Here is a 27,910-nt window from a genome sequence, read left to right as displayed (position 1 = left end):
TCATACCAGGGAGAATAAGACTGTGTGTGGTGTAGCCTACCTCCACTCTGCACTCATACCAGGGAGAATAAGACTGTGTGTGGTGTAGCCTACCTCCACTCTGCACTCATACCAGGGAGAATAAGACTGTGTGTGGTGTAGCCTACCTCCACTCTGCACTCATACCAGGGAGAATAAGACTGTGTGTGGTGTAGCCTACCTCCACTCTGCACTCATACCAGGGAGAATAAGACTGTGTGTGGTGTAGCCTACCTCCACTCTGCACTCATACCAGGGAGAATAAGACTGTGTGTGGTGTAGCCTACCTCCACTCTGCACTCATACCAGGGAGAATAAGACTGTGTGTGGTGTAGCCTACCTCCACTCTGCACTCATACCAGGGAGAATAAGACTGTGTGTGGTGTAGCCTACCTCCACTCTGCACTCATACCAGGGAGAATAAGACTGTGTGTGGTGTAGCCTACCTCCACTCTGCACTCATACCAGGGAGAATAAGACTGTGTGTGGTGTAGCCTACCTCCACCCTGCACTCAGACCAGGGGCTGTACTGCCACCTGTAACAGGGTCTGACAGGACAAGGTTTCCACTGCTCCAGCTGAGAGGGACAGGGACGCCCGTCTCCCTGGGACCCCTGCACCACCACCCTGCTACGCCACATCCGCCCTAGAACACAAAAATGCAGTGACATCATTAATGTGAAACACTCACTGGACAATTAGTCTTGTACAGATGTAGGATCTTAATTTGATCACCCTGTTGCACGAGAACTTTCCTGCAATGCAGTGTAGCGCATTTGAGGTTTAAAAGGCTCCTGAAGTAAATTTCACTTTGAAAATTCAGACTTGATTTTCCCTTTATGAAACACCTTAAAAAATGTCCATGAATTATATCCAGATTTCCTGTTTGTGAGGATTATTTTCCTGCTATAGCTAAACTGACTCAAATGAAGATTCTAAATCTGTAGTAGTTACAGTATTTTACTAGGCAAGTCAGTTAAGAACAAATTCTTATTTTCAATGACGGCCTAGGAACAGTGGGTTAACTGCCTGTTCAGGTGCAGAACGACAGATTTGCACATTGTCAGCTCGGGGATATGCACTTGCAACCTTTCAGGTTACCAGTCCAACACTCTAACCACTAGCCTGCCACCCTGCCACCCAAAGACATGTAGAAAGTCTGCAGACATTGGGACTATTTGATTCAGAAAGAATGCTTTGACTGTGATTCACATGGACATATGACTGATGTCTGAATAGGGAGATGCACGAGGTCGGGGCTACAAACCAACCACAGCAGGGATCTCCGTCTAGACAAACGCAAGTCAACGATGTCTTGTTCCCTCCTGTATTATTTTCCTTTCTTTTGAATGGAGTCTGCTAAAGTTCATCCATTGTCTTAATGTCAGGCCATTCACCCTTCAGTGCATTCAATTCAATTGGCAAGGAAATGTAATTACAGTATAGGCCTACAAACAGTTATTGTGTGTAGTTATGTACGTGTGTATTCGTGTGTACTCCTGTGCGTCTTTGCACGCGTGTTACTGTGTTATTTATAGGTTACTGTATCAGTCGTCCCTAACTGCTTGACAAAGGCAGCTCTTGAAAAAGCCTGCTACACTGTTCTGTCCTCCAGCCATATTGATTACCTCTCTACTTCCACTCTTCCACTTGAGCAAAATGACTTTTCTTTTACAGGACCCGATGAGGTGGTGAAGTCTCTCGTGGGTAATGGATCGGGTGTGCTGCAGTTTGAGCACTTCGTAAGCCTTCTTGATTCTAAAGGCTTTGCATTGTGATGTATACAGTAGTTATACTAAGACTGCATCATCTCAGATAAAGTATAGGTATTAATAAGTGAGCTAACACACACACACACACACACACACACACACACACACACACACACACACGCACGCACGCACACACACACACGCACACACACACACACACACACACACACACACACACACACACACACACACACACACACACACACACACACACACACACACACACACACATACACACACACACGGATTGTGATTTGCTGTAACACACTGGTACTTCAAGTACTGCAGACTCAATGTCCACCTGGCATTCATTCCTCTCTTTCCACCCCTCTCGTATAAATTCCTCTCACTGCTTCCATGCCACATACTCTTTCAAACCCCTTTCTCCATCTCTGTTTTGCAATTGGTCACATATAACAGCTCATTTTCCAACACAGAGCCAGCAATCCTCTCTCTCAACCAAACAACAAAGAACACCTGCTACACTTATCAGACAGTAAAATACAACATTCTCCATCAGACATAATACTACCTCACATCCTGTTCTAGCCAACAGAACATCCTCTATAGATCAGGTGAGGATCCCCATTGCACCTTTAGCCACTCTTAAAACACTTATCTCTTGCCTGTGATTTAGCTGCAGGTGCTAGAGGCTACAGGCTGGCTGTTACTTCAAAGGGCTTCCCACAGGGCCGCTAGCAGACAGACATAATAGGACAGGATCAATTGTCTGATGCTGTACAACAACAAACAACAAAGGACAGAGCAGAGTCACTTTACAGGGCGATGTATGACGCAATCTCTCTCAGTTCAATGAGCAATCCTGCGATTCTTGTGTGATTTTGCGCAGACGGAGATCCCCGTGATCGTTGCTAATCTGACAGTGTAGAGGAGCTGTTGATTTAACATGGGTTGACAGCACAGCGAACGTAGGAAGGTGTGCATTCTATTACGTAAGGTTGAACGAAACAGAGTGAGATTTGACGATACTGTATGACCGTGTTTAATGCCGTTTGTTTCGTTTGTAATCTTAGTTTTTTTTCCAAATCCTGGCTGCCTGAGATATTTTGTGATATTAGCTTGAATAGAATATTTGTAGGAAACAAATCAAATGTCCCTTATGTAACTCATGCACTGTATCTCATATGGAAACAATATACATATAACCACCAAGATGAGTGTGGTTTTATGACCCTCAGGAGAAGTTAACCCATTAAGTGTCCTTCAATTCTTCTTGATCATCTCAGATGTTTACCTAGGAGCCATTGACAGTAAAAAGATATAGGAGTATATATAAAACATTTAAAATTGAACCTTTATTAAACTAGGCAAGTCAGTTAAGAACAAATTCTCATTTACAATGACGGCCTACCGGGGGACAGTGGGTTGTAAGTCGCTCTGGATAAGAGCGTCTGCTAAATGACTTAAATGTAAATGTTAACTGCCTTGTTTAGTGGCAGAATGACAGATTTTTACCTTGTCAGCTAGGGGATTCGATCGAGGAAACCTTCGGTTGCTAGCTCAATGCTCTAACCACTAGGCTACCTGTCTTACCATCCAATCCACACGTGTGCGAGCATTCCGACCAGGCCGACCAATCAGACAGCTGGCAGTTGACGGGACACTCCACCACACAGGAAATGTTCATCTGCCACTTCCTCTCCAGGCTCAGCTACGAAAGAGCGGGATCATTATCACTCAGTTACAGTATCAGTCACAACACCTATCATAGTGGCGTTTTGCAACAGACTGCTACAGCCAGCCCAGACCCATTACTTCTTACTTCTGTCTGACCCCTAGGTAAATAGCCTATAATTCTCAGGAGCCGCTGGTTCTGTTCTGGCACAAGATGGGCACCCGGCTTGTATAAACCCTATTATCCCTGATTGAGCCGGACTGCAACTGGGCCATGGGTTCAATACCAGTGAGTTTAGTTTTCCCACTGCAGCCTGCAGGGTACAATTTGAGAGAGTCTGAATGGATTATGAATAAACTGAGTTGAATCTGATGGGGCTGCAGCAATCCTCATGTGTAAACACTTCTGTATGTTTTATGAAGATACTGTACATGCCTGCCATTTTATTTGCCTAGAATCACTTGTGGCTGATACTGATCCAAAGAGATAATATATTACGTTATTGCTGCTCTGCTGCGCTAAATTAGTAATACTCCAAGGACACACAACTTCAAACTATTGACAGTACTGATGGTTCAGTTACTCTGGAAACGGTCCAATTTCAGTATCACTAGCTCAGTATTGACTTTCACCATAGTGGATCTGAATGAGAGCTAGGATTGTAATCAGGAGTTGGGGATAGAGCATTTAAGAGGATCTCACCTCCTTACAGAACTTGAGGTCGATAGACTTGCTGTCGCTGCGTACACAATCCAGCATCCGCGTCTTGATGCCATTCCCACACACAGCATTGGCACTTAGCTGACATGTGCTCCAGTCTGAGGGGAAAAGGCAGACCAGTATGAAAATCACACTCAAATTCAAGACAAACTCACAAATATACACTGAGTATACTAAACATTAGGAACACGTTCCTAATATTGATACTAATACTACTCCCCCACCATTGTAAAAAATAAGCTATAGAAATGAATTTGATTCATTTTAATGCATACATTTGTTTTTACCAAGCTTATTCTATTACAGACACCTTAATGCATACTTTGAAATGATATTATGTGAGCTAAACATAGAAATAATTATAAGTAAATATAAAATAACATTTTCCTTAACATATAACTTTTAGAAAGTAATAATGTTGCTGTCCCCACTACAATATTAAAATTCTTAAATAGATGTAATTTTGTGCTTGAAACATTTCATTGAAATACTGTAAAGACTTCCATTTATTCCTATGGAAGACTCATTCTTCTGGGGAGTACCAATATGTCCGACCGGTGGCTTCAAAGCCTCTCATTGGCCAATACACAGCATTTGCAATCTAGTGTTTATATACATCATTGCCCCGAACTGGACAGGAGATACACATGCAAAGCTTCAATCATTAGGCAAAGGGTACATTTGATGTCAAAGCCTGTTTTAGGCAGTTCCAACCCCAAGCTATTTTCTAAATATAGGATATGTACTCAGTTGAGTTTGATGGCAGTTGATTAGTTTGGCAACAGACGCATTGGGAACACCTCTAACACTTGAGCTCATTAACTGAACAGAGTCATGACCGCTTGTAACACCTGCTCTGCTATGCTTTTGACAACTAAACTAGGGCATATGACGGAGGAGCACATAAAAAGATCAAGAGAATCGCCCACGCCTATTTCAAGAGAAGTGGTGGAATTGTCAGACTTGCGTAAAAGTAAAGATACCTTAATAGAACATGACTCAAGTAAAAAGTCACACAGTTAAATACTACTTGAGTGAAAGTCTAAAAGTATTTGTTTTTTTAAATATACTTATGTATCAAAAGTAAAAGTATATTATATTAAGCAAACCAAATGGCACAATTTTTTATTTTTTTATTTATGGATAGCCAGGGGCACACTCCAACACTCAGACACCATTTACAAATAAAGCATTTGTGTTTAGTGAGTCCGCAAGATTAGAGGCAGTAGAGATGACCAGGGATGTTCTCTTGATAAGTGTGTGAATTGGACCATTTTCCTGTACTGCTAAGCATTCAAAATGTAAGGAGTACTTTTGGGTGTCAGGGAAATTGTATGGAGTAATAAGTATATAATTTTCTTTAGTAATGTAGTGAAGTAAAAGTTATCAAAAATATAAATAGTAAAGTATTTACATAAACAATCCTCTGAAGTGAAGCATATTGTAACGATTCTCGTCCTCCTCTTCTGAGGAGGAGTAGTAAGAAGGATCGGAGGACCAATGCGCAGCGTGGTAAGTGTCCATATTGTATTTATTATATGAACACAAAACAAAAACAGCGAAAACGAAACAAAATAGTCCTGAACGGTGAAATACAAAGCACAGAACAGAAAATAATCACCCACGAAACACAATAGAAAACAGGCTCCCTAAATATGGTTCTCAATCAGGGACAATGATTGACAGCTGCCTCTGATTGAGAACCATACCAGGCCAAACACAGAAATAGCAGATCATAGAACAACTAACATAGACAACCCACCCAACTCACACCCTGACCATACTAAAACAAAGACATAACAAAAGAACTAAGGTCAGAATGTGACACATATCGTTTGAATCCAGAGAAGTTGGAATCCCAGAACCACAATCAAATAACCATGTGGCTCTAGTTAAGCCAGGAAGCATGTCTACCACTGAGGGGCCTGGGGATCACTCAAACGCCTGCAACACTCTGACAAAGATGAGTGGCTGTTTTTAGCGGCTGTTTTAAGTGCTCAACTCCTGCTGCAAAGCTTTGTGGCACTCAGGGGAGTGGAAGAGGGAGATTGTGGAGAGAGAGAGAGAGAGAGAGAACGATTCAGACAAGCAAAGGCAAGATGGATCCTGGCTACATGAAATAGAGCATTTCCAGTAATGATCTCTACTGGTATTTTATTTGCATAGTTACTGTGTGGCCCTGAAAGGCCTGGGTGACGCTGGGAGCAGAGCGCTACAGATTAGCAGTGAAGTGAGCAACAGACAGAGAGAGGAGAGAGAGAGAGCTACGATATTGAAGATAACACTACACATCTCTGGAATCACAGAGGAGCCACCAAAAAAGACTGCAGTTTAATTGGACCAAGTCGTTTTGGAGTAGCACTAGATAAGAGTATGCTGCACCAAGAGTGTGCAAAAATGAATACATAACATTATAGTGTGTATATAGATTTTTGTAACTGCATTAGTTGGGTAAAGTTATTTCAGTATGAGTAAAACTAGAACACTTCAAAGGCCCAGTGAGGTCAATAACATGATTTCCCAGGGTTTTGTATATATTTCCACACGATGAACTTGGAATAATACCATAAAAATTGTGAAAATTATGATAATGCCCATTTAGTGTAAGAGCTGTTAAAAATGGCCGCCTGACATTTCTGCCTGTTTTGGTAGGATGCAGTCACCAGGAGGAAAATAAGTTAATAGATCAAGAAATTGCTCACGCTAAGAAGCTATTTTTGTTTCTTTTTGACCATTTTGATTGAAAACAGTCACAGTAAGGTACTTAACTGTTACCCAGAAATGATTTGATATTGAGGAAAAAACAGCAGCATTGGGCCTTTAAGTAACAGTGCAAGTAGATAGCCACTGATGAGGGAAAGTAGCTACTTATAGACAAACTAGATGGAAGATGTCAAAGTGAGATGTTCTGCGATTCATTTTTTTTTCTTTTTTTACCTGTGATGTTGTAGAAATAGTGAAAGCAGTTCAGGTTCAGACTACATGGCTCCTTCTCTGTGGTGTCCGGACATTGTCTCCCTGCTCCAGGTGACCGGATGGCGTAAGCTGTCCGTTTCCTGCTGTTGTTGTAACTGCATGGCTGAAAAGTAGGCACAATTTCACATCGACATGGAGGGGTTGAGAAAAAAGGGGGAGGGTTGTGTATTTTTGTTATAGCGTAAATGATTTACAAATCCACATGGCAGCAAGTCATAAGAAGTCTACGTAGACAGATCACTGAACTGGAACTAAGCCCCTTTTCAATGGAGACGCCTTGTCGCCATGATGTCCATATTTATTGAACATGAAAGTCGATTCAACTGTGTGAATTTGAAGGCTTCTGGATTAATTCCCAGCTTTTTCTCCATATTTAATTGTCTTAAATAAAAGTGGATTAACATTCCATGTTTTGATGTCATGCCATTTCCAATTCCCAGGGCTGCCAACAGTTCCATATCCTCTCTACTGGCATTCCTGGAATATGGAATTCCTAGGAATTTTGCGGAAAAATGTTGAGGATGCTTCTCAAATAGATATTCCAACCTTACATTCCCTTTACACAGTGTGAGAGTGGGAAGAACACTGCCTCTGGAATAACATCGCTGGAATGTTTTATTCCTCATGAATTAAACATGGTACCGGCAAGACTCCATGTTGAGATTGGAATTGTGGGAAGTCAGCATGTCAAGCACTTCAAGAGAACGGGGTATTGATTAACAATGGCTGGCGCCTTTTCAGAAAAACAGCAGGTGACGTCGAAACAGTTCAATCGCTCTTTTTTTTACAACCAATGAAATGTGTCAGAGGGGGAGGAGTGGACCCCTTACTGCGGTTAACTACTGGACTTTGAATATATTCAGTAATATTTCATACATGTGTCTATTTTACAGCTGTGAGGCAACCATGGTCGGGCTGCCTTTACCGTGTTACAAAGGCTTCCTAGCAGTGTCAGGCTGGAGAGTGAGAGTGGTTCATGATCCGATCAGAGCAGGTGCAGCTGTTTCACCAGGGGATTTCTACATCCAGAAATACATTCACCTCCACTGAAGTCTCGATCAGGAAGTAGTTACATCGGTTTCTTTCTCTGTGTATTTTAATGGGTGAGAATTGGATAATGTGATTCACAGGCATTTGTTACCGTTCTGCAGCACACATTTCAATTTTTATTATTTTTCTGCCTCCGTCATCATACTGTGAAGGATTCACAATCCATTTATCCTAAGACAAACAAACTCTTTATGTTAGATTCCAGTCTCTTTCGAAAAGTGAGAAATGGGTATCAGTTTCAATCACAGGACTTCATATCACAGAATCAGTGGGTGAATTTTTAAAAAACTATCCTACAGATCCAGGGTCAGTTCCTACCACATACATGTACCAGTGGTTCTTAACAGGCTGCAGCAACTCCAGAGAGGCCAAAACTTTTGTACAGATCCAGGAAACCTCTTATCACACTCATCACATACACATCATACATACATGAATAGAGATGATTGGTCTCCGACCAGTTATTCTTACCAGGCTGCAGCGGTTCCAACTGCTCCAGTCAGAGAGGACACAGTCCTCGGGGCAGGGCAGCCGGCTTCCCCGTGTCCCCAAGGGCATGTCCTCCGGGTCACACAGGTAGTCCTCCACAGACTCAGATGGACCGTCAATAGTGTTCAGCATACACCTATGGGATTGGCCCAGAGATGTGTTCATATGACCTTACATAGTCAAAACATTTTCCATTAGAATCAGCTGTCAATCAAATGCAATATATACAACATATTTACATGCATATGTTGAGGACCATGGATTTATACTGTGTGTGACACAACGGTCTTCGTATGAGGGAGTAGAACATTGCTTGGGATGGTTTTATTTAGTCTACAGTAGTGTGATGTAGTGAAAGGGTATAGTACCTGACTTTGCGGGTCTGGACGCCCTCTCCACAGTTCTCCTTCAGGTCCAAGTTGCTGACCTTCCACACACTCCAGGGTTCAGCCACCCACACATACTGACTGCAGTCACTAATACAGGGCACAACCTCATACACCTGGGGGAAGGCACCAGGCAAGAGGTTTGACACTTAATATGTATATGGTTATTACCTCCGTTTATCATTGAGTTTGGGTGACAAGAATAGCGTCAATGATATTACTGTGTTGAGATGATTAAGACATTACCAGAGGTGTTTTGTTGGTGCTTATGTCAATCCCTTTTAATCTTACCCCGCTACGTCTGTGAGTGTTTTGTACAGTACTATGCACAACAAGAGATATTTAGGATGTGGGACATTGTTGACAATGTGAATTCATAAGACTGAAAAGGGTCTTACCTGGGCCTATTGTGTTTATCCGTATCCAGTGTGCATTGTGGAATGAAAGTGACAAAGATTTGGTATAATTGACAAATGCAAATATTGAATGGCTTCGATCAAACATTTGATTAATGTGACGTTGTAAATAAAGGCTGCCTCTGTGACGACCCCTTTAGAGAGTTCAAACACTGAGAAACAAATCAACATACCATGAATTTAATCCACTTCTCTGAATCTGTTGCTATTCATATTGAAGGTAAAAAAAAAATGTCATTTCTCAAATCATTTCTGTTGGATGGATCCATTTATAGTATCCATTCCCCTGGCCCTCTATTCTACCCAACAAAAGCAATTTGGCAATCATGAGAGAAAGTAACGGAAGGTAATTCAAACATAATATTTTAATGAATATTTCATTTGTTTCTCTCTCCTATGTGTTTGTAATAATGTGTTTCTAACACAAAAACTGTGTTATTTATCACAAACAGTGCCTGAAAAAAGAATTTATATTAGGAAAAACTGGCATCCATATTAGGAAGTCCCTCAGCTGTCAGACAAAATTATTACAAGTAATAATAATAATAATAATAACAAGTAAACATGAACTCATTTCTACATTAGACAGTCTTGTGAGTGTTTCTCATGCTGTACCTGGTTGATGTGGTCCAGTTTGGGGCAGGGTCGCCCTCCGTTGTAGGGTTTCTCCCGGAGCCACTTGGATCGCACTTTGACCCCGCTACCACATGACTTGCTGCAGCGGGACCAGTTGGACCACTCGCTGAGCTTACAGTCTGACGGACAAGGGATGATGCATGCCTCCTCAATGTAGCCTGCATGGAGAAGAGAGAGAGTGGTGTGAGAAGGGCTAGGAAAAGACAGGGGCCCATAGAGGCCCCCAGGAGCCCTATGATGCATAGCCCTTCCTTTCCATGGTATAGCATCTATTCTAGTCTGATTGCGATAAGGTTGTAAAACGTAATTGCATGTTCAGGACATTTTCACGAAGGAGTTAAAGGATAATGTTACCCATTATATATATTTTTTTCTGTCATAAACAATAACATCATAATAAACTCTTGTGAAAATATTGTATGTGCAACTTGGAGAAAATCCAAGGTGTAACGATATCACATGACCAGAAAACCAATATTAGCACCAACAACATGAGCAAATAATGACTCAACTGTTGATTTCCAGAGACGGCTGATGGTGCGCTATAACAATAGAGCTACACCCCAGGGTCTCATATGGAGCTGTTAAAATAAATAAAAAATACTCTCGAACAGTGGTTTGGGTCAACAGTAAGCGTTTTCATGTAATCTATGTTTCCTCAAGTGGCTGACAGGGTCATGACATGGCAACTGGGGCTGGCTGGCTTAAGCGTCTCACTCTGCTTTATTACTCCTGTTTATCTGGATCCCTACATCCCCAAGCCCTGATATCCTGTGTCTGTCTCGACAAACACACAGAGGTCCCAGGCTAATGCACTGGAAGAGGTTATCCATGTGAACCACTGGCTACATTTCAGTGGAGAACATCAGGTTTCTTCTCGATGCTTTCACGAGACGGTTGTTAATGAACTGGAATGTACGGTGTATTGTATACGTTTGAGGGCTGGGTCTGAACTAAAGCTTCAGGGTTGAAGGCCTGTGAAGGCTGTGTTATTGTGTAGCCGCGTTTCCCTGTGGTCCCATCCAGATTGAATTGGAAAACAGCTAAATCAATGAAGTGAACACGCAAGGAGACAAAATGAGGTGTTTGTGCATAAAATTCACTTTTTTTGACAACATTCTGTCTTCCTGAAGACTCTCTAGGTGCTGGGTGTGTGATTGATTGGAAGCCCTGGCTGTTAACTGCTACCATTGTCAGCAGTATTTGACCCTGGAATCCTGTTCAAACATAGGAGCTCCCTGAGTGATGGGACAGACCACATGGCAGGAAGACGGGGTGGCAAGGAAAGAAGACTCTCCGATCCCAACAGGGGTGACCCTAGTGGCACAGTGACACGCCTTACTGTCATGTGACATCACATACACCAGTGGAGGCTGGTGGGAGGAGCTATAGGAGGATAGACTCAGTGTAATGACTGGAATGGATGAATGGAAACGGTATCAAACAGATCAAACATATGGAAACCACATGTTTGACTCAGTTCCATTTATTCCATTTCACAATGTAAATGGGACAATATCTTTATATTTTAGTTGTCTCATTAAATGCTTTCAATATTTCCATATGAATTTGTATAATTTATTGTTGGTTAGAGATTTTTGTAAGTTATATAAATTTGGAGCTACTGACATTTTAAAATATTGTCCCATATCCCTTAAGGATAATGAATGCCAAACCAAATTGACCATGGGCATGATGATTGTTCGCGTGTAGCTGCGCGTTCCTGAACTAATGATTACTTGGGTGCTGCCAGCTGTGGGCAGGATTGAAATAAACCCAACCCAAGGAAAACTTATACACTAACCTTCATTCCGTGACGTACCATTGTTTTCCTAATTATCTCTCAAATCTCAGTTTGGACGTGACTGACCTTATGAACAAAATTATCCTATTTACACTTTGTAACAGTAGAACAAATGTTTCGGACTAATATCGATGCCACATAGGCCATTTTCTACCAGAGAAGTTGTTAATAGCCTTCAATTGCTCTTTAAGCCAGCCTAATGATCTGAAATCATCCCTTATGCCATGTACTTCATGGACCCTTACATATGTGTTCATCCCCTATAGATCTACATTAACCCCTTGCTACAGTTCTGTTCCTACAGTGCCAATTCCAATCAGAGGAATTAGAACCAGAGTTAAACATACAGAGAATGTCTCTATATGTCTGATTAGTACTGCAGCTACAGTGTAAAGACAGTTTCAAACCAAAACACATTTTGATGTATAGTTATCCGCTGTGTGTCTGCAGGGGTGTGGTGGATAGAGAGGGTACGGAGTGGGAGAAACACTGCATATTGTATCACATTTCTTGAGGGATCCATAGAATGGATGTGTTGCTGTTTAATCAGAACTTTTCTGTTCCACAGCACAGCTTAAATTTAGCACAACCCATTGCGTTCACCTGATTTGTTTTGCTGCGTCATTTCAGCAGTTTAGAAGTGGCCCAATCATCTCTTAATACCATGGCAGCCCCTCCTCCTCTCACTACATTAGCTAACCCTAATCCTCAACAGCACTCTCCTGCCCATGTAGAGTAGTTCACTAGCCCTTACTAATATGTCGGCTCCCAATCGCCTCCAACTAAACCACATCCCCACCACAACCTCACATACTGCTAGAGGTTACTGGTCCTTAACAACATGTCCGCCTTACTACAAGCATTCACCTACAGCGCAGATTCCCACAGTGACCTCATTCCTCATTCCTTTTCCGCTATGCAATCTGGTTTCAGAGCTTGTCATGGGTGCACCTCAGACACGCTCAAGGTCCTAAACGATATCTTAACCACCATTGATTAGAAAAAATACTGTGCAGCCGTATTCATTGACCTGGCCAAGGCTTTCGACTCTGTCAATCACCACATCCTCTTCGGCAGACTCGATAGCCTTGGTTTCTCAAATGATTGCCTCGCCTGGTTCACCAACTACTTATCTGATAGAGTTCAGTGTGTCAAATCGGAGGGCCTGTTGTCCGGGCCTCTGGCAGTCTCTATGGGGGTGCCACAGGGTTAAATTCTTGGACCAACTCTCTTCATCATCAATGATGTCGCTCTTGCTGCTGGTGAGTCTCTGATCCACCTCTACGCAGACAACACCATTCTGTATACTTCTGGCCCTTCTTTGGACACAGTGTTAACAATCCTCCAGACGAGCTTCAATGCCATACAACTCTCCTTCCGTGGCCTCAGAGCAATTGCTCTTAAATACAAGTAAAACTAAATGTATGGTCTTCAACCAATCGCTGCCTGCACCTGCCTGCCCGTCCAACATCACTACTCTGGATGGTTCTGACTTAGAATATGTGGACAACTACAAATACCTAGGTGTCAGGTTAGACTGTAAACTCTCCTTCCAGACTCATATCAAACATCTCCAATCCAAAGTATCCTTCACTCATGCTGCCAAACATACCATTCTAAACTGACCATCCTACCGATCCTCGACTTCGGCGATGTCATTTACAAAATAGCCTCCAATACCCAGTCAATAAATTGGATACAGTCTATCACAGTGCCATCCGTTTTGTCATCAAAGCCCCATATACTACCCATCATTGCGACCTGTACGCTCTTGTTGCTTTGCTTTATCTTGGCCAGGTAGTAATTGTAAATGAGAACTTGTTCTCAACTTGCCTACCTGGTTAAATAAAGGTGAAATAAAAAATAAATTTAAAAAAATTCCCTCTTAACCACCCAATTCCTGTCGAGCCAAGGCCAAGCCTCTCAGAGCCATCCCATAGCTTATAATCATGGAAAAGGGAATGGCTGAGTTACAAAGTACAGAATCCATACTAGGAACATTGTCAAGGTGAGGCGTGAAGGTCCAAGGAGGAGGAATGGCAAGGTTCCTAATATGGATTCTGTACACATGGTCACCGGTCAGCACCCCAACCAACACCTTTTAACCCACCATAGAGACTTGAATAGTTCACATGTGAAACATTAACCCCATAAAATGGGGGGGTAGAGATAACTACATTCGATGATCTCTATCACAGGCTGGGGAAATATACCACCATACACACAGTGGTAGAGAGGACAATGTTTCCTCTTCTATTGATATTAACCCTGACGATGGGAGGAAGAGAGAGAGCAAGAAGAGAGAAAGAGAGAGGGCGAGAGAGAGTGAGAGATACGCAGAGAGAGAAAGAGAGAGGGAGAGAAGAGAGGGAGAGAGAGTCAGAGAGAGAAACATGAGAGGGAGAGAGAGATAGGGAAGTGATATTGCATGTATTACGCTACATACCATAACGAGACGATCATCTCAGTGACAAAAACACATTATTCGAGAACACTATCAATAATTCCTTTCATAATCATATACAGTATACCTTGTAACACAAACACACACATATTTTCTTTCCTAATACGTCCCAGTGTCGGGCTCCAGTCGTACCCACTCCCAGGCTTACTAATGTGCAACTGATTCTCTGAGTCTTAGCTTGGGCTCTGTTCAGAAATGTATGACACTGATGTGTTCATTTCTACATCTCGCTCTCTGCTGCCGCTTATATCAGTACATGTCTTCAAAATTCAACTATTCTAAAAGCAATTTGTCTGCATGTGTCAAATTAGAGAGGGCATCGAGTGTTCCTTTGTGCTTCATGTTTTAAGAACAAGAAGACAAGAGCGATTCAGATAAGAAAAGTTCAGACAAGAATATTCGAGAAAATAAATCATGTCAAATTCAGTTTAAAAGAAAACAGTTGTTTTAAAAATAGTAATATTCATGAGAGCCAGAGAACTTAGAAAGTGGTAAAACATTTTACATTTTAATACAGATATTGCAATGTTTTGTACACGCATTGCTTATTGTTTCACTGAAATCATCATTGGATAGAAACCTAGCAACCCAGTCGACCCACATCCCCGCCCTTGGCATCAAACCAAGCACTGTAGCTGTGATTTGGGGCAGATTTGGTGCTGGCAGGTCATCAGTCATCATCAGAGATGAGGGGTCATAGTTAACGGAGCAATGCATGATGCCATTAGGAGCATACTCTCTCTGTGTCTTTATTAGTGTGTGTTAATTAGTGTGTGTATTGGTGTGTGTGTGTGTGTGTGTGTGTATTAGTGTGTGTGTGTATATTAGTGTGTGAGGGGCTCAGGGGGGGATTACGGCTAGTCAACTTCCCCCTGGGGGGTACACACACACACACACACACACACACACACACACACACACACACACACTCACACACTCACACTCACACACACACACACACACACACACACACACACACACACACACACACACACACACACACACACACACACACACACACACACACACAACAACAACAACTCCACCCCACCATGGCTGTTGCATCGTGAGGTCTCCACCAGTCTGTTGTCCTGGTCGTAACACACCATGGCCTGGTAGCGGTAGCCCTGGCCACACTCCTTGATGTTCCCCTGGACCTTCGTGCCCGGGAGACTCTCCACCCGGTCTCCCACGGCCAGGATGCAGTCGGACCAGTTGCCCAAGGGCTGGGCGTTGTACTTGTCACACGGGCAGTACTGCGTCTCACTCAGAGGGTACATCTGGGTGTTCTTACACTTGTCCTTCTTCTTGCTTCTCCCTGGGGTGGAGAGAGGATAGGGGTTAGTAGGTAGTGTGTTTGTGTGTGTCTGCCTGCCTGCAGGTCTGTCATGTGCAATTTAAAAGCTAAACTCCATCCTGTCACTAGGCATTAATATGCATCATTATGTTCTCATTGAGTAACATGTAAATATTCCACATCCAGATTAATTGGACCAGACCTCGTTAAAATTCTTAGGCTGCTCCACAAAACAAGAGACTTTATCTAATAGTTGCTAATAGCATCTATGCTGCACTCTAGCAGGCTACATGCTACCTCCCCTTCTCGCAAGGTCATAGAGTAAACTGAATCAGTCATGTGTTGCTTATAAGCTATAGAACTTCCTTAATGGACTGCCCCTTTGCAAAGGTGCCATACTACCAAAAGTCCACGCGTTTTGCTACTATTCCTCACCTACAAGTAACCTCTTCCTGGTTCGGACCCCCACACAGTCAGCTGTGCAGGACGAGAACTTGGACCAGTTGGTGAGCTGGCAATCATCCTGGCATGGGAGCTGGCACCGCTGAGTGATGGGGGGCATGGTGTTGGCAAACTTCAGACACTCCCCAATGTCTGCCTGCGCTCCGTCCAGCTGGCGACAGGACACGGCTGTGGGGGGAAATCAAAGGCACAATGTCCCTTGGTGGCCATTTTGTCTGGGTCACAGAGATTTAGCAGGAATGGAGACATTGATTGGTTTGGTGGGTTGCAGAAAAGGTGTACTATGTAATACAGGATGGTTGTCAATTGAACACAGCCTCAGGCAGACTGTTTTTTAAAAATACGGTCAGTAACAACGTAGAAAGAAGGGTCAGGGTAAAATATAAATAACGATCAATACAGCTTCAATGTTAATATGACAAATATGTTGAGTTTTGATTAAAAGGACATTACTGAAGATATTGCATTACTCAAGATATGTGCTTTTCGTTATGCCGTAGACACTCAAGATCCAATTATTTTTCTACCCCAAAGTAACTTACAAGCAGAGTTCTGCTCAAACTCCCTTGGGCCTCTGTTGACTCTATACGTTTGGATTGCTGTAGCCTGTTGATATGTGTGGGGTTGTTTGTGGTGGCATGTGTGTTGACAGTGAGTGTGACTGGCGGTCAGGAGTGTTCTAGGTCCCTCCAGGTACACAACAGTGAGAAGCTGTGAGAAGCCGTGAGACGCCCCAGGGGTAAAGAGACACTATGTCTCAGCATGTCTCAGAGAATGACAAGCAGTGACCTGGATTCTTTAGAGCCCAGGGATGTTAACGTCTACAATCACAGGCTATGAGAGTCAGCCCAACGCTACAGGAGGATTGTGGATGTCAGATCGTTTGTGTGAAGAAAAGGAAATTGTAACGTGTCTCTTTCCATTTATGCATATTAGCACTTCACAAGTGGCAATTTACAACATTGCCACTGATTATAGTTCTATTTAAAGCTATATAACAATGGAATTATTATGTGACCTGAAAAAACACATGTACGCTCCTTTTATCTACAGTAGGTGAGCCATTCCTGAATGCAAGTAAAACGTACGCTTCAATATGCTATCATATGGTGTTCGCTTACAATTGAAACATATTTACAGGTTGTAGTTAGCCAGGGGAGGAATGTAGCAGCTCTCCCAAATGGAGCTGTGATTGAAGCTGCATGAAAAGAGCCTGAGGTACCTGGTACTTAGAAACTGTCTCAAACAAACAAGGTGGATGCCTAAGTCATGAAGACATTGACATCCTAAATTCACTGAGGGATGACAAGCGGTGTCCTCAGTGCTGCGGGGAGTGTCAACCCCAGTTCACGTCTTCGCCTAAAGGAGAAGAATTTGACAAGTGGTTTAAGAAGCACAATTTGCCTCTCCTAACCTTGCCAAATCCATCTGTTTTCTCCTGGCTGAGATTCAGAGGCCACAAAGAATGTCAATTTCATTGTGGATGTTTAAATTGGATAGAAGAGTAAGTAATAGAATGGGATTTGTGAAGGAATAAAGAGACGGTTAAAGGATGTCATTTCACCTCTTGTTTGAAGACCTGGTCCACATGTCTCCCGAGCCCCTGGGCTGTCCTCCCTGATGTACCATGGTACCAATTGACACCTTCTCCATTTGTGTGACTTCCACCTGCAATAGAGGAAGTATTGTGATGATGCTGATTGTGATAATGATGTTGAACGTGATGATGATCATCAAGTCAATGTCATCATAATCATTAAAATCATCACATTCAACAGTAACATTATCAGCAGACAGTAGAGGTAATTAGTGTATAATAACGATACACTTTATGAGTAAGAGTTGCTAATGACAGTAGCAATAGTATCATCATTGGTGTAATCATCTCCATGTACAGGGTCTTCAGAAAGCACTGTGCTGTACCTGTAACCAGGGCAGACTTTAGGAGCCTCACAGTCCTTTTCCTCCTCCAGCACCTCAGGACAGTCTTGGCCCCCGTTGGCTGGCAGCTGGAGGATGACGTGTTTTCTCGACTGCTTCTTCTTCTGAATGTTACCAGCTGACAAAGCAAACAGTACATTGAGTATTACTTTAATTCTATCTTATAATTCGAGTTTCAAACACCGGAAATTTGTCACAGTACCTAAACCTGTCTGGCTCGGTGTTGGACTGTCTGTCACAGTGTTGGACTGTCTGTCACAGTGTTGGACTGTCTGTCACAGTGTGCAGCTCTCTCACTCGTGGAGAGTGGAATAGAGCTAGAGCTAGGTCACAATGTTAAGCGACCATCTCCCTCATTGCAGCGCTAGATAGAACTATGAAGAAAAATTATGTTCTGTCACAGCGAACAAGCTTTATTCGGGAAGCCCCTTTGATTGGGAGATATGGTTTATACATTTTATGTGATACATTTGTGTTGTGGGTTCACAATTCTTACCTTTTATAAGATCTCTGCCAAGCAGGGAGGGAAAAAATCTACCCAGGACTTACTGCACATGCAACAACACAGCACAAGGGAACTCCTCATAAACACTACACTGTCTCCTGCAGATTTCTAAATACACTAGGACATCCTTTTACTATATTGTCAGAAGCATCATCAGACCTTGATAGTAGCCTATTTCATATCCCTCTTCCAATGCATTTATCTGGAAACCAAGCAGAAAACTTTGACGTTTGAGAAACGTCTCATTTTGACGTGAGACTGTGAGAGCTTTTTGCTTTCATGAGCTCGAGAAATGTAGCAAACCTTCCCCCACCTTTTAGATCAGAAGATATCCGCCTACCATTCTGTCATGTCAACCATCCATCCATCCATCCATCCATCCATCCATCCATCCATCCATCCATCCATCCATCCATCCATCCAAAACAAATAATTCCATGGGTTCGCCTTTGTCTTTTTAAACGTTCACACACTTGGCCCATTCTATGACATGGGATAATCCAAAGAGCAACACAGCAGCTGTCGATTGCCAGTGACCACCCTTCATCAAGTAGCATTTGCTATATATGATCAACACACACCTTTCAAGGTGTATGGTATTTGATGCAAACATATAAGAATACTTTTCCATTTCATTAAATTACATCACATTTCTCTTGTTTGCTCAAGGAAGGCAATTTGGGCTTGGCTTGCAAACAAAATATGTCATTTCGCTGTCATCACAGAACGTAGATTATTTTTGTAGATCTGCTTCATTCCACAAAGTTCTATCTAGCACCACAGTGAGGGGGAGGGTTGCAGAACCTTGTGACCGAGCTCGAGCTTCTACTTCACTCTCCACTCTGAAATGTGCCGCTGTTCCCTTTTAAATGATGTCGAGACATTCCATGTCAAACTGATGTATTCAGGGTAGAGTGGGGCGAACGTTGACTGCTTTATCGTTGCAGTAAAATCATCAACACGATGGATGCTTTCTCCACGATCAGCGGTATTCCCAATAGACACACCCGGTGAATAAACACAATTAAGAACTAGAAAATTCTGCCAGAGCTCTGACTATAGATCACTGGTTCTCAATCCTGGTCCTGGGGACCCAAAGGGGTGCACATTTTTGTTTTTGCCCGAACACTACACACCTGATTCAAATCATCAACCCATAATCAGGCTTTGATGATTTGAATCAGGTGTGTAGTGCTTGGGCAAAAACAAAAATGTGGGTCCCCAGGACCAGGGTTGAGGACCAGTGATCTATACTGATGAAGATGTTGTTTTATGGTTCAGGACTGGCCCAGGAGTGATGAATCATTTTATATGAGTGTATTACAGGCTCTGGGTAGCCTTGACCTTCAGTTTCAACCAGTGTCGGTAGGAGGCAGGTCATCCTATACAGCAAGAGAACATCAGCACTACTATCAAAATATACGACTGAGACTGTGTGTGGCGAGGGCCCAAAGATTCATGCAGTCATGCCAAATATAGAAGTCATCAAAATCTGAACGATGATGATTTAATCCCATAAATCAATGTAATGTATTCAACAATGTTCTCCAGCTGTGGCCATGGCTGTCTGACAAAGGTGGCGTGGTCTGAAGGTGTTTTTATCACAGCATGAAAACAACAATAGCAACAACAACATGGCATCTTGTCACTTGTAGCCACAGGCTAGTATGTTTACTGGTTTGCACTAAATGAGGTCATCTTAGGGTCATCCTACATGTCAATCTGTCAAATGAAATATCCGTAAAGAAACGAGAGGAATACAACTTAAGGAAACTGTAATGAGTCGTTTACATTGCATGCATCACCCAATTGGTGCCAGTTTCCTTATTCGTCCCAGTTTTCCATTGGTTTATAATATCAATGATTTCTATGCTTCATGATAAAAGCTGACATGCATAATATTCCTCTGAGCGGTTGGATAAGCAAGTAATTCCATTTAGGAGAGCATTTTTGCTCCATAGTACCTAGCTCCCAAGAGACTTACAATGAACAAGTACAGATGTATGATATTAATTTGAGCCAGTATGCTACAGCAGGAAAATAATCCTGCAGCAACAGGAAATGTGAATTATTATTATGTGGATTATAAATAATATAATTTTTTTTGTAGGGGTTGATATATTTAAGGGAAAAAGTCAGACATTTCTAAGTGGACATTTCAAACTATAGAAGCCTTTTTAAGACTCAAATACACTGCATAGCAGGTAAGTTGTCCTGCAACAGGGTGATCAAATTAAGATCCTACATCTGTCTTTGCACAGTAGCTTGAATTCTTCTTTCATACCTGCATCACAGGTGGGAGAGCACTGGGACCAGTCGCTGAAGGGGGTTACGATGCAGTCCTTCTTACAGGGCATTCGACAGGGCCTCACTGTACCTGGACGAGGACTCTCAGGACATCTACATGATAAGCATACACACACTACTGGTAACACATGCAAACACATAGCTGGTAACACACAGACACAGGCTTCTCACTTTGGCTGCAGGAATTCAAATGACTCATCGGATTGGCCAAGAGCCACGGAGCTATCGAGGAACAATGATAGATTTTTGGCTTAGAAGATACTCCTCTCAGAAAGTACTGTAACCTGCTTGGCTTTGTACTCTGTCATTTTTCTATGTAAAACCACTTGGCTTTTACCGAGAGAAATCCAGTGTTTTCTGAAGCACAAACTAGGACAACAAGAAGCAACTGTCTGATAAGAAGTCCTTTATCTATTATGTCCATGTCAATCTATGGTACCACTGACAGATAAGAAAAGAGGGGGCCTCCCAAGTGGTGCAGTGGTCTAAGGAATTGCATCGCAGTGCTAGCTGTGCTGCTAGAGATCCTGGTTTGATTCCAGGCTCTGTCGCAGTCGGACCTGACCGGGAGACCCATGGAGCGCGCACAATTGGCCCAGTGTCGTCCGAGTTAGGCGAGGGTTTGCCCGGCATGGATATTCTTGTCCCATCGTGCTCTAGCGACTCCTGTGGCAGGCCGAGCGCAATCCACGCTGACAAGGACGCCAGGTGTACGGTGTTTCCTCTGACACATTGGTGTGGCTGGCTTCCGGGATAAGCAGGCGTTGGGTTAAGAAGCAGTGTGACTTGGCTGGGTTGTGTTTCAGAGGACGCATGGCTCTCGACCTTCGCCTCTTCCGATTCTGCACAGGAGTTGCAGCGATGGGACAAGACTGTAACTACCAAGTAGATACCACGAAATTGGTGAGAAAAAGGGGTAAAAGTAAAAAAGGAAAGAGATCAACTTATGTCTTATTATGTAGGGCAATTTAAACATGACCTACAGTATACGGCTTTAGCAGCTCAGCAGCGCCTTTGTTAATATTCATTCCTGTTAAATGGAGAATCTGAATTTAATTCCTCCAGGCTAGATTCAGTTCACTATAGATAAGACCCTCGATGGGAATCGTTCCCGTTTTAAATTGATTCTATTACTGGACGATAATCCGTTAGATCGCTGGGATTGTGGTTGGAGCCGGTCTTCATATTTAACGGACAAAGGGTTATATGTAATCTCCAGCCTATAGTTATAAGTACCTCTGATCCCCAGTGAAAGTCCACTGGATGAAGATAAACGGTGGAAAATTGTCCGTCTAAAAGACATCAAGTCATCAGATTTTTTTCGGAACATGGGCTCTCCTGGGGCTTTTTTAAGTGATGTTGCGGCACTATTTCCTCATCCTATTTCTGAGATAGCATAGGTAGCCTAGCTAGCGCTGATCATCTGGCTCAGGTTTACACACTGGGAGCAAGAGCACTGTCTTCTTCTGGGGTTGCTCCACTCGTTGTCACCGTGTCGTCAGGGGAGAAATAGGGTGCCTGACACACGCACAATGTAATAACGCAGCAGGCAGCTATGCGAAGAGAGATTTACGTTTAATACCAATAGAGAGAGAGGGATAAATCCCTCTTTAGTGAGACAAATCCTCTGGCACGTCCGTACACTGTTTCTACACCCCAAAGCAGTGCTCGGGGATGGAGAATAGAGAGCTGTTGATGATGATGATGATAAATATGGGTCAGGCTTGGATCAAATCAGTTTCTTATTTCCTCTTTAGGTTTAAAGAGTTTACACGGATTAACTGCATCAACAACAGGCGCAAAGGTAATGGGAGCCTGTTTAAGGACAAGCTACTTCAGAAGACTTCAAAAGAGAAGCTTACAGGTAGCAATCTTCTAGGCAAAACAATAGAAGATGAGACACTTCAACATGATCCAGACTGAGCTTTTGAGCTGAGCATTTAACTACCTCACGTCACCTCCCAGAACTAATGCTGAATTCCCTCCGGCAGACAGAAACATCCCTACTGTTCCCTTTCAGTTTTAACGACGTTCCAGACAAAACATAGTTAAATATGAGACACAACAACAGCACCCAGATTGAGTTGTTGTCCCGAGCACTTAACTGCCTCACATAACTAATGCTGAAACTAATGGCGAAACGAATGCTGAAACTAGTGCTGAAACGAATGCTCCAGCAGACAGAAACATTCCTACTGTTCCCTGTTACTTTAATTGTATTTTAGGCCAAGTGTAATTGATAGGCACTACGCGGATTTTGCATGATAAAAATGACATTCTCATGAAAGAAACAGGCCACGTTCATCGACCGAACACAAAACCGACGCCGCAGAAAACTCAGTCTTCGCAGCGATTGAAGTATGCAGACGTTTTGACTGGTCATTAGATTATCCAATTAAAGCATCCTCTGGTTTTGGCCGACTTGTTTTCCCCGCTAGTGTTATCATGTCTTAACGATCTTTAAATGTGATGATTTGTAGTGAGGCAAGAAACACGACGTTTACACTGAGTCTGTCCCACAGCACATCATTAAGAAGAGTTTGCTAGGGTAATGTTTTTGTTCCGCTATTTTCTATTATCGCTTCAATAATCTGTTCGGCAAGAGAGATTCTTCAAAATGAGCATACTGTGTGGTTGAACAGAGAGTGGGGAAACATTGCAACCCACATCGTTTTAAGAGACCACAAAAGCACACAAAGCCTGGCACAGAACGATAAGCACTAATTAAATGCATTATTAACAAGTACAACAGCAAATAAAACACAATTTGTTTAATATTCGGGGGGGAAACAGCTCCGGCTTTGCGTACGTTTCTCGACAGCTTTCAATCATCTGTCATCCACAGTGACTAAACGCAGTTGTCATTAGGAGACATCCACGTGATTGACTATGACTGTCAAACACTATCACAATTATTCATCCCAACTCCTTTTCCGACTGTCCAAGTAAGAATCAGTGCGATAATACAAACACATCGGACATCAATCCCCATGCAAATTGTCACAATCAATAAACCAAGATGTTTTAGTTCCAAATCCCCCTGCAGTACTCTGCATATAGATTGATAGAAGCGTATGCCTGAGGGAGTGACATATTTGTCTCTGAGAGACTCTCTTCTCTATTGGGCTTTGACAGTGTGTGTGGTGACACTGTGTGAGGTTAACTGCATCGAGGTGTGTGAAGACAGCTCTGCGCCCTCTGTGAGTGAGTTGGGGCACATCTGCATACACACCAGCGAGGCAGGCATGTGTTTGTTTGCTCTGCCAGGTTCCTGGGGGAGGGCAAATCAAACCTACCTGCCAAGTAGAATGGTGGGAAGAGAAGACACAGGTGGAAAAATAACAACTAGAGACCATGTCAAGTCACAATGCAGCACACCAAGTGCAGGTAGGGTGAAACCACCTCTACACTTAAGCTAGATAGCGACTGGCCTTAGTGGTTTCGTTTGGAGATGAGTCGACACCATCTCTCCAAGGAATGGAAAAGATTGGTGCCAATTGGACATGGACTCACCCTGACATTAGACCACTTTTGAAGTCTTACAATGACTGACAAATATTGATTTTAGAATGAACTATCCCTTCACAACAAAGGGCGTATAGACAAAGCACTGAGAGAAAGCACTTTTGGAGCTTTGCCAGCTTCAGCGGTCTTAACCTAATCCGCCATGACAGGGCAAAGCCTCTTTAAGAGCAACAGCGGCTTGAAAGAATGCAAAACATGCAGGAAAGTTATTTCATAACAAAGGCAAAATACAGTGGCCTTAAAAGGATATGGACTCTATAGCAAAGCCTACGATGGCCCAGCACCTTGGACAGATACCACTGGGAGGTTTTACTTCAGGACCATGGATAGCAACAAGATCCGTAAACTGTAGACTCAAGGTTAAGATTTCTGGATCTTACATACAGCAGGTTAATTAGTTAAATAAACATAACATCGCGACTAGGTAAGTCTAGCAAAGCAAATCAGCACCCATGCAAGAGCAGAACTTTAGGCTAACTGTAAAGTAAACTTATCGATGCATTTTGAGGCTGCGGTGTTATGTTCTGCATCGCAAACCATCGACATCCTGCAGCTCTCATCTTGTGGTGATTTAATTGCCTTAAAGTATCCAAGCCACTTAATTACTGTCATTATCATCAGTGGGAAATTACACAGGCCTAAATGAACAGGGTTAATTAGCCTGTTTGGGACGGCATATATATTTATTTATCTGGGTTTGCCTGTGGAGTAGAGATAGGGCTTGAAAGCGACTCTTCATACTGTATGACTGCTTGTCATACCTTTCTAAATAACTTTCTATCTCTCTCTCTCTCTCTCTCTCTCTCTCTCTCTCTCTCTCTCTCTCTCTCTCTCTCACACAGACACACAAACTCACGCACGCATACACACCTAGGGCCTAAATGTTCTTACTTCTTGGGCGGCACCTGTCCAACGTTGACCCGGACACAGATGACCTTGCGTGTCTGCATGCCCTGGGAGCAGGGGCCCTGCCCGTTGGTGTTTGGGCCAGCAGCAGACCTGGGGCCAGTGGTGGTGTTGAGGGCTGAGGCTGACGGATCTTCAGAACAGGGGCCCCAGGGTCCAGTCTGCCAGTGATACACTGTACATGCATGCTCGTTGCAGTTCCGCACCTCCTGCAGAGAACTGCTGTTGGGGCACATGCCGCCACCTAGGAACGCTCACGCACACATGCACACGCGCACGCACAAACAAACGCACGCACACAGAAAGGGCCAGCTGATGAGTTATTTTATAGAGGTCCGGCATCGTGCACAATGACAGTGCAACATATGATAAGCAATACGTTCAAATTCTCTACCACACCACACACATATACAGGGTAGTCCCAATGTCATCAGTCAGGGAGACTCTGGCTTATACATGAAGCCCTTAAATAATGTCAGATTCTGTCAGAGCAAAGTCTGAAAGATTCAGCCAATTATTGATAGTGACAGTCCATGATTGTGATGAAAGACCTCCCCCGGTGATTGACAATGCATTTTAATCCTCCAGCCCACTTTGAGGCTCAGACGATTCCTCTCCTCCTACTGATGGTTGCCAGTCTGATTACCAACCCACTTCTCCATCTCTGTCGGATTTAAAACATCCAACATCACTCTGTCCCTTCCTCACCTCTCTCTCCCTCTCTCTCTCTCTCTCTCTCTCTCTCTCTCTGTCTCTCTCTCGCGCTCTCTCTCTCTCTCTTCTGTCTGTCGGTCTCTCGCTCTGTGTCTCTCTGTCTCTCTCATCTCTGCTCAGTGGAGGCAGGTGGGTCGATAGAGTGAGATTCAGAGCCCTTAGTGCTTCAGAGTAATTGCAGACACTTACAGGTTTGGGCAGTGATGAAGGGGCATTGTGGGACTGTAAGTCCTCCACACCTGCAACATCCTGAGATGAAAGCCAACCTGTTCCATAATGAGCAGCAGTGGTGTTGTTTACAGGCCAGTCAATGTGGAATGCCAACACAGACTAATCTAAACCTGATGGCAAACGAACAGACCTCCTCCTCCTTCCATTCTGCTGACTGCTACCTGCTTACATCGCTGACTAACCATGTCGGTTTGCTGGTTCTGCCAATAGCGTAAACTAACCAGACAAGTAAGCCACAGATGGTGCCCAGACTGACCTAGTAAAGTGGTTTGGGTTGGGAAGAGGTAATGTCTATGTCGATTCTACAGGGAGTTGTAGTGGATGATTTATGAATGGTGAAGCAAAATCAGTCCAGTCTTAATGTGACAAGTTGAGCTGCTTTAATGCTACGCAAAGGCTGCGGCTCGTGGAATATAGGTTCATTCATGTTTGCGGTATGCATTTCATCACTTTTCTGACTTATTCACTAAATTTACTTGGAAAGACATCCATAATGTATTGGGTGTCTGAGCTAGCGTGGTTACATTTAGTATGCGGCTTATGACACTGGAGCTTGGGATCACCTAACAGACGGCACACTTGACTGCTAAAATATCTATATTTGAGAGGTGTTCTTCAAACAGGAAAATGTTTTTAAAAATATTGAAGCAGCATACATGATGATGTGAAGACTTTCCACATTGGTGCCTTTCCACATTGGTGGGGAAGAACACCAATCCGAAAAACTTTCAAGGCCCAATATGCAGTTTTTGTAACCATATTTGGACTTATTTGGACTAGAAAAATATAGCTTAAAAAATGACTAATAAACTTTGTTAATCCTCTACAGGATTTGTGGGTCCCCCGTGGGACGGTTGAGCTAACGTAGGTTATTGTTATTAGCATGAGGTTGTAAGTAACAAGAACATTTCCCAGGACATATCTGACATATCTGATATGGCAGAAAGCTTAAATTCTTGTTAATCTAACTGTCCAATATACAGTAGGTATTACAGTGAAAGAATACCATGCTATTGTTTGAGGATAGTGCACAGTTATGAACTTGAACAGCACAGACTAGAATATGTTCTGGAATTCATCCAATGACATTGAGGAATATATCACCTCAGTCATCGGCTTCATCAATAAGTGCATCGATGATGCAGGGCTTGAAAACTATTTCAGACTACAAAGGGAAACCCAGACGCGAACTGCCCAGTGACGCAAGCCTACCAGATGAGCTAAATGCCTTTTACGCTCCCTTCGAGGCAAGCAACACTGAAGCATGCACGAGAGCACCAGCTGTTCTGGATGACTGTGTGATAACGCTCTCGGTAGCTGATGTGAACAAAACCTTTAAACAGGTCAACATTCACAAAGCCGCAGGGCCAGACGGATTACCAGGATGTGTACTCAAAGCATGCACGGACCAACTGTCAAGTGTCTTCACTGTCTTTTTCAACCTCTCCCTGACCGAGTCTGTAATACCTACATGTTTCAAGCAAACCACCATAGTCCCTGTGCCCAAGGAAGCGAAGGTAACCTGCCTAAATTATTACCGTCCCGTGGCACTCACGTCGGTAGCCATGAAGTGCTTTGAAAGGCTGGTCATGGCTCACATCAACAGCATCCCCCTGGACACCCTAGACCCTCTCCAATTCGCATACCGCCCCAACA

The 27,910-nt window shown here is 43.2% G+C and overlaps 1 protein-coding gene and 1 long non-coding RNA gene across 3 annotated transcripts in view; both read right to left on the bottom strand.

The window, feature by feature from the left end:
• LOC127915161 (uncharacterized) overlaps positions 1–509 on the bottom strand; it is a 1,651-nt gene extending 1,142 nt beyond the window's left edge. For both annotated transcript variants that reach the window (XR_008090390.1, XR_008090391.1), the window contains exon 1: positions 1–509. This exon is cut by the window's left edge and continues 13 nt beyond it. This is a non-coding gene — a long non-coding RNA (uncharacterized LOC127915161).
• The window catches only part of LOC118367596 (thrombospondin type-1 domain-containing protein 7A-like), a 97,021-nt gene that overhangs the window by 10,592 nt on the left and 58,519 nt on the right, over positions 1–27,910 (bottom strand). The window contains exons 8-21 of the mRNA XM_052494227.1: positions 25,295–25,553; positions 20,856–20,971; positions 18,049–18,184; positions 17,690–17,793; positions 16,099–16,293; positions 15,418–15,684; positions 10,078–10,256; positions 9,445–9,450; positions 9,029–9,162; positions 8,643–8,796; positions 7,083–7,224; positions 4,128–4,243; positions 3,344–3,461; positions 518–663 (exon numbers count right to left, since the gene is read on the bottom strand). Coding sequence (XP_052350187.1) covers positions 518–663; positions 3,344–3,461; positions 4,128–4,243; positions 7,083–7,224; positions 8,643–8,796; positions 9,029–9,162; positions 9,445–9,450; positions 10,078–10,256; positions 15,418–15,684; positions 16,099–16,293; positions 17,690–17,793; positions 18,049–18,184; positions 20,856–20,971; positions 25,295–25,553 — 2,072 coding nt within the window. The remainder of the gene's footprint in view (positions 1–517; positions 664–3,343; positions 3,462–4,127; positions 4,244–7,082; positions 7,225–8,642; positions 8,797–9,028; positions 9,163–9,444; positions 9,451–10,077; positions 10,257–15,417; positions 15,685–16,098; positions 16,294–17,689; positions 17,794–18,048; positions 18,185–20,855; positions 20,972–25,294; positions 25,554–27,910) is intronic.

The sequence above is a fragment of the Oncorhynchus keta genome, chromosome 34, assembly GCF_023373465.1.
Source record: "Oncorhynchus keta strain PuntledgeMale-10-30-2019 chromosome 34, Oket_V2, whole genome shotgun sequence".
NCBI classification, from domain to species: Eukaryota; Metazoa; Chordata; class Actinopteri; order Salmoniformes; family Salmonidae; genus Oncorhynchus; species Oncorhynchus keta.
The sequence above is the reverse complement of the archived record's forward strand: the minus strand, read 5'-3'. Positions and strand labels throughout refer to the sequence as shown.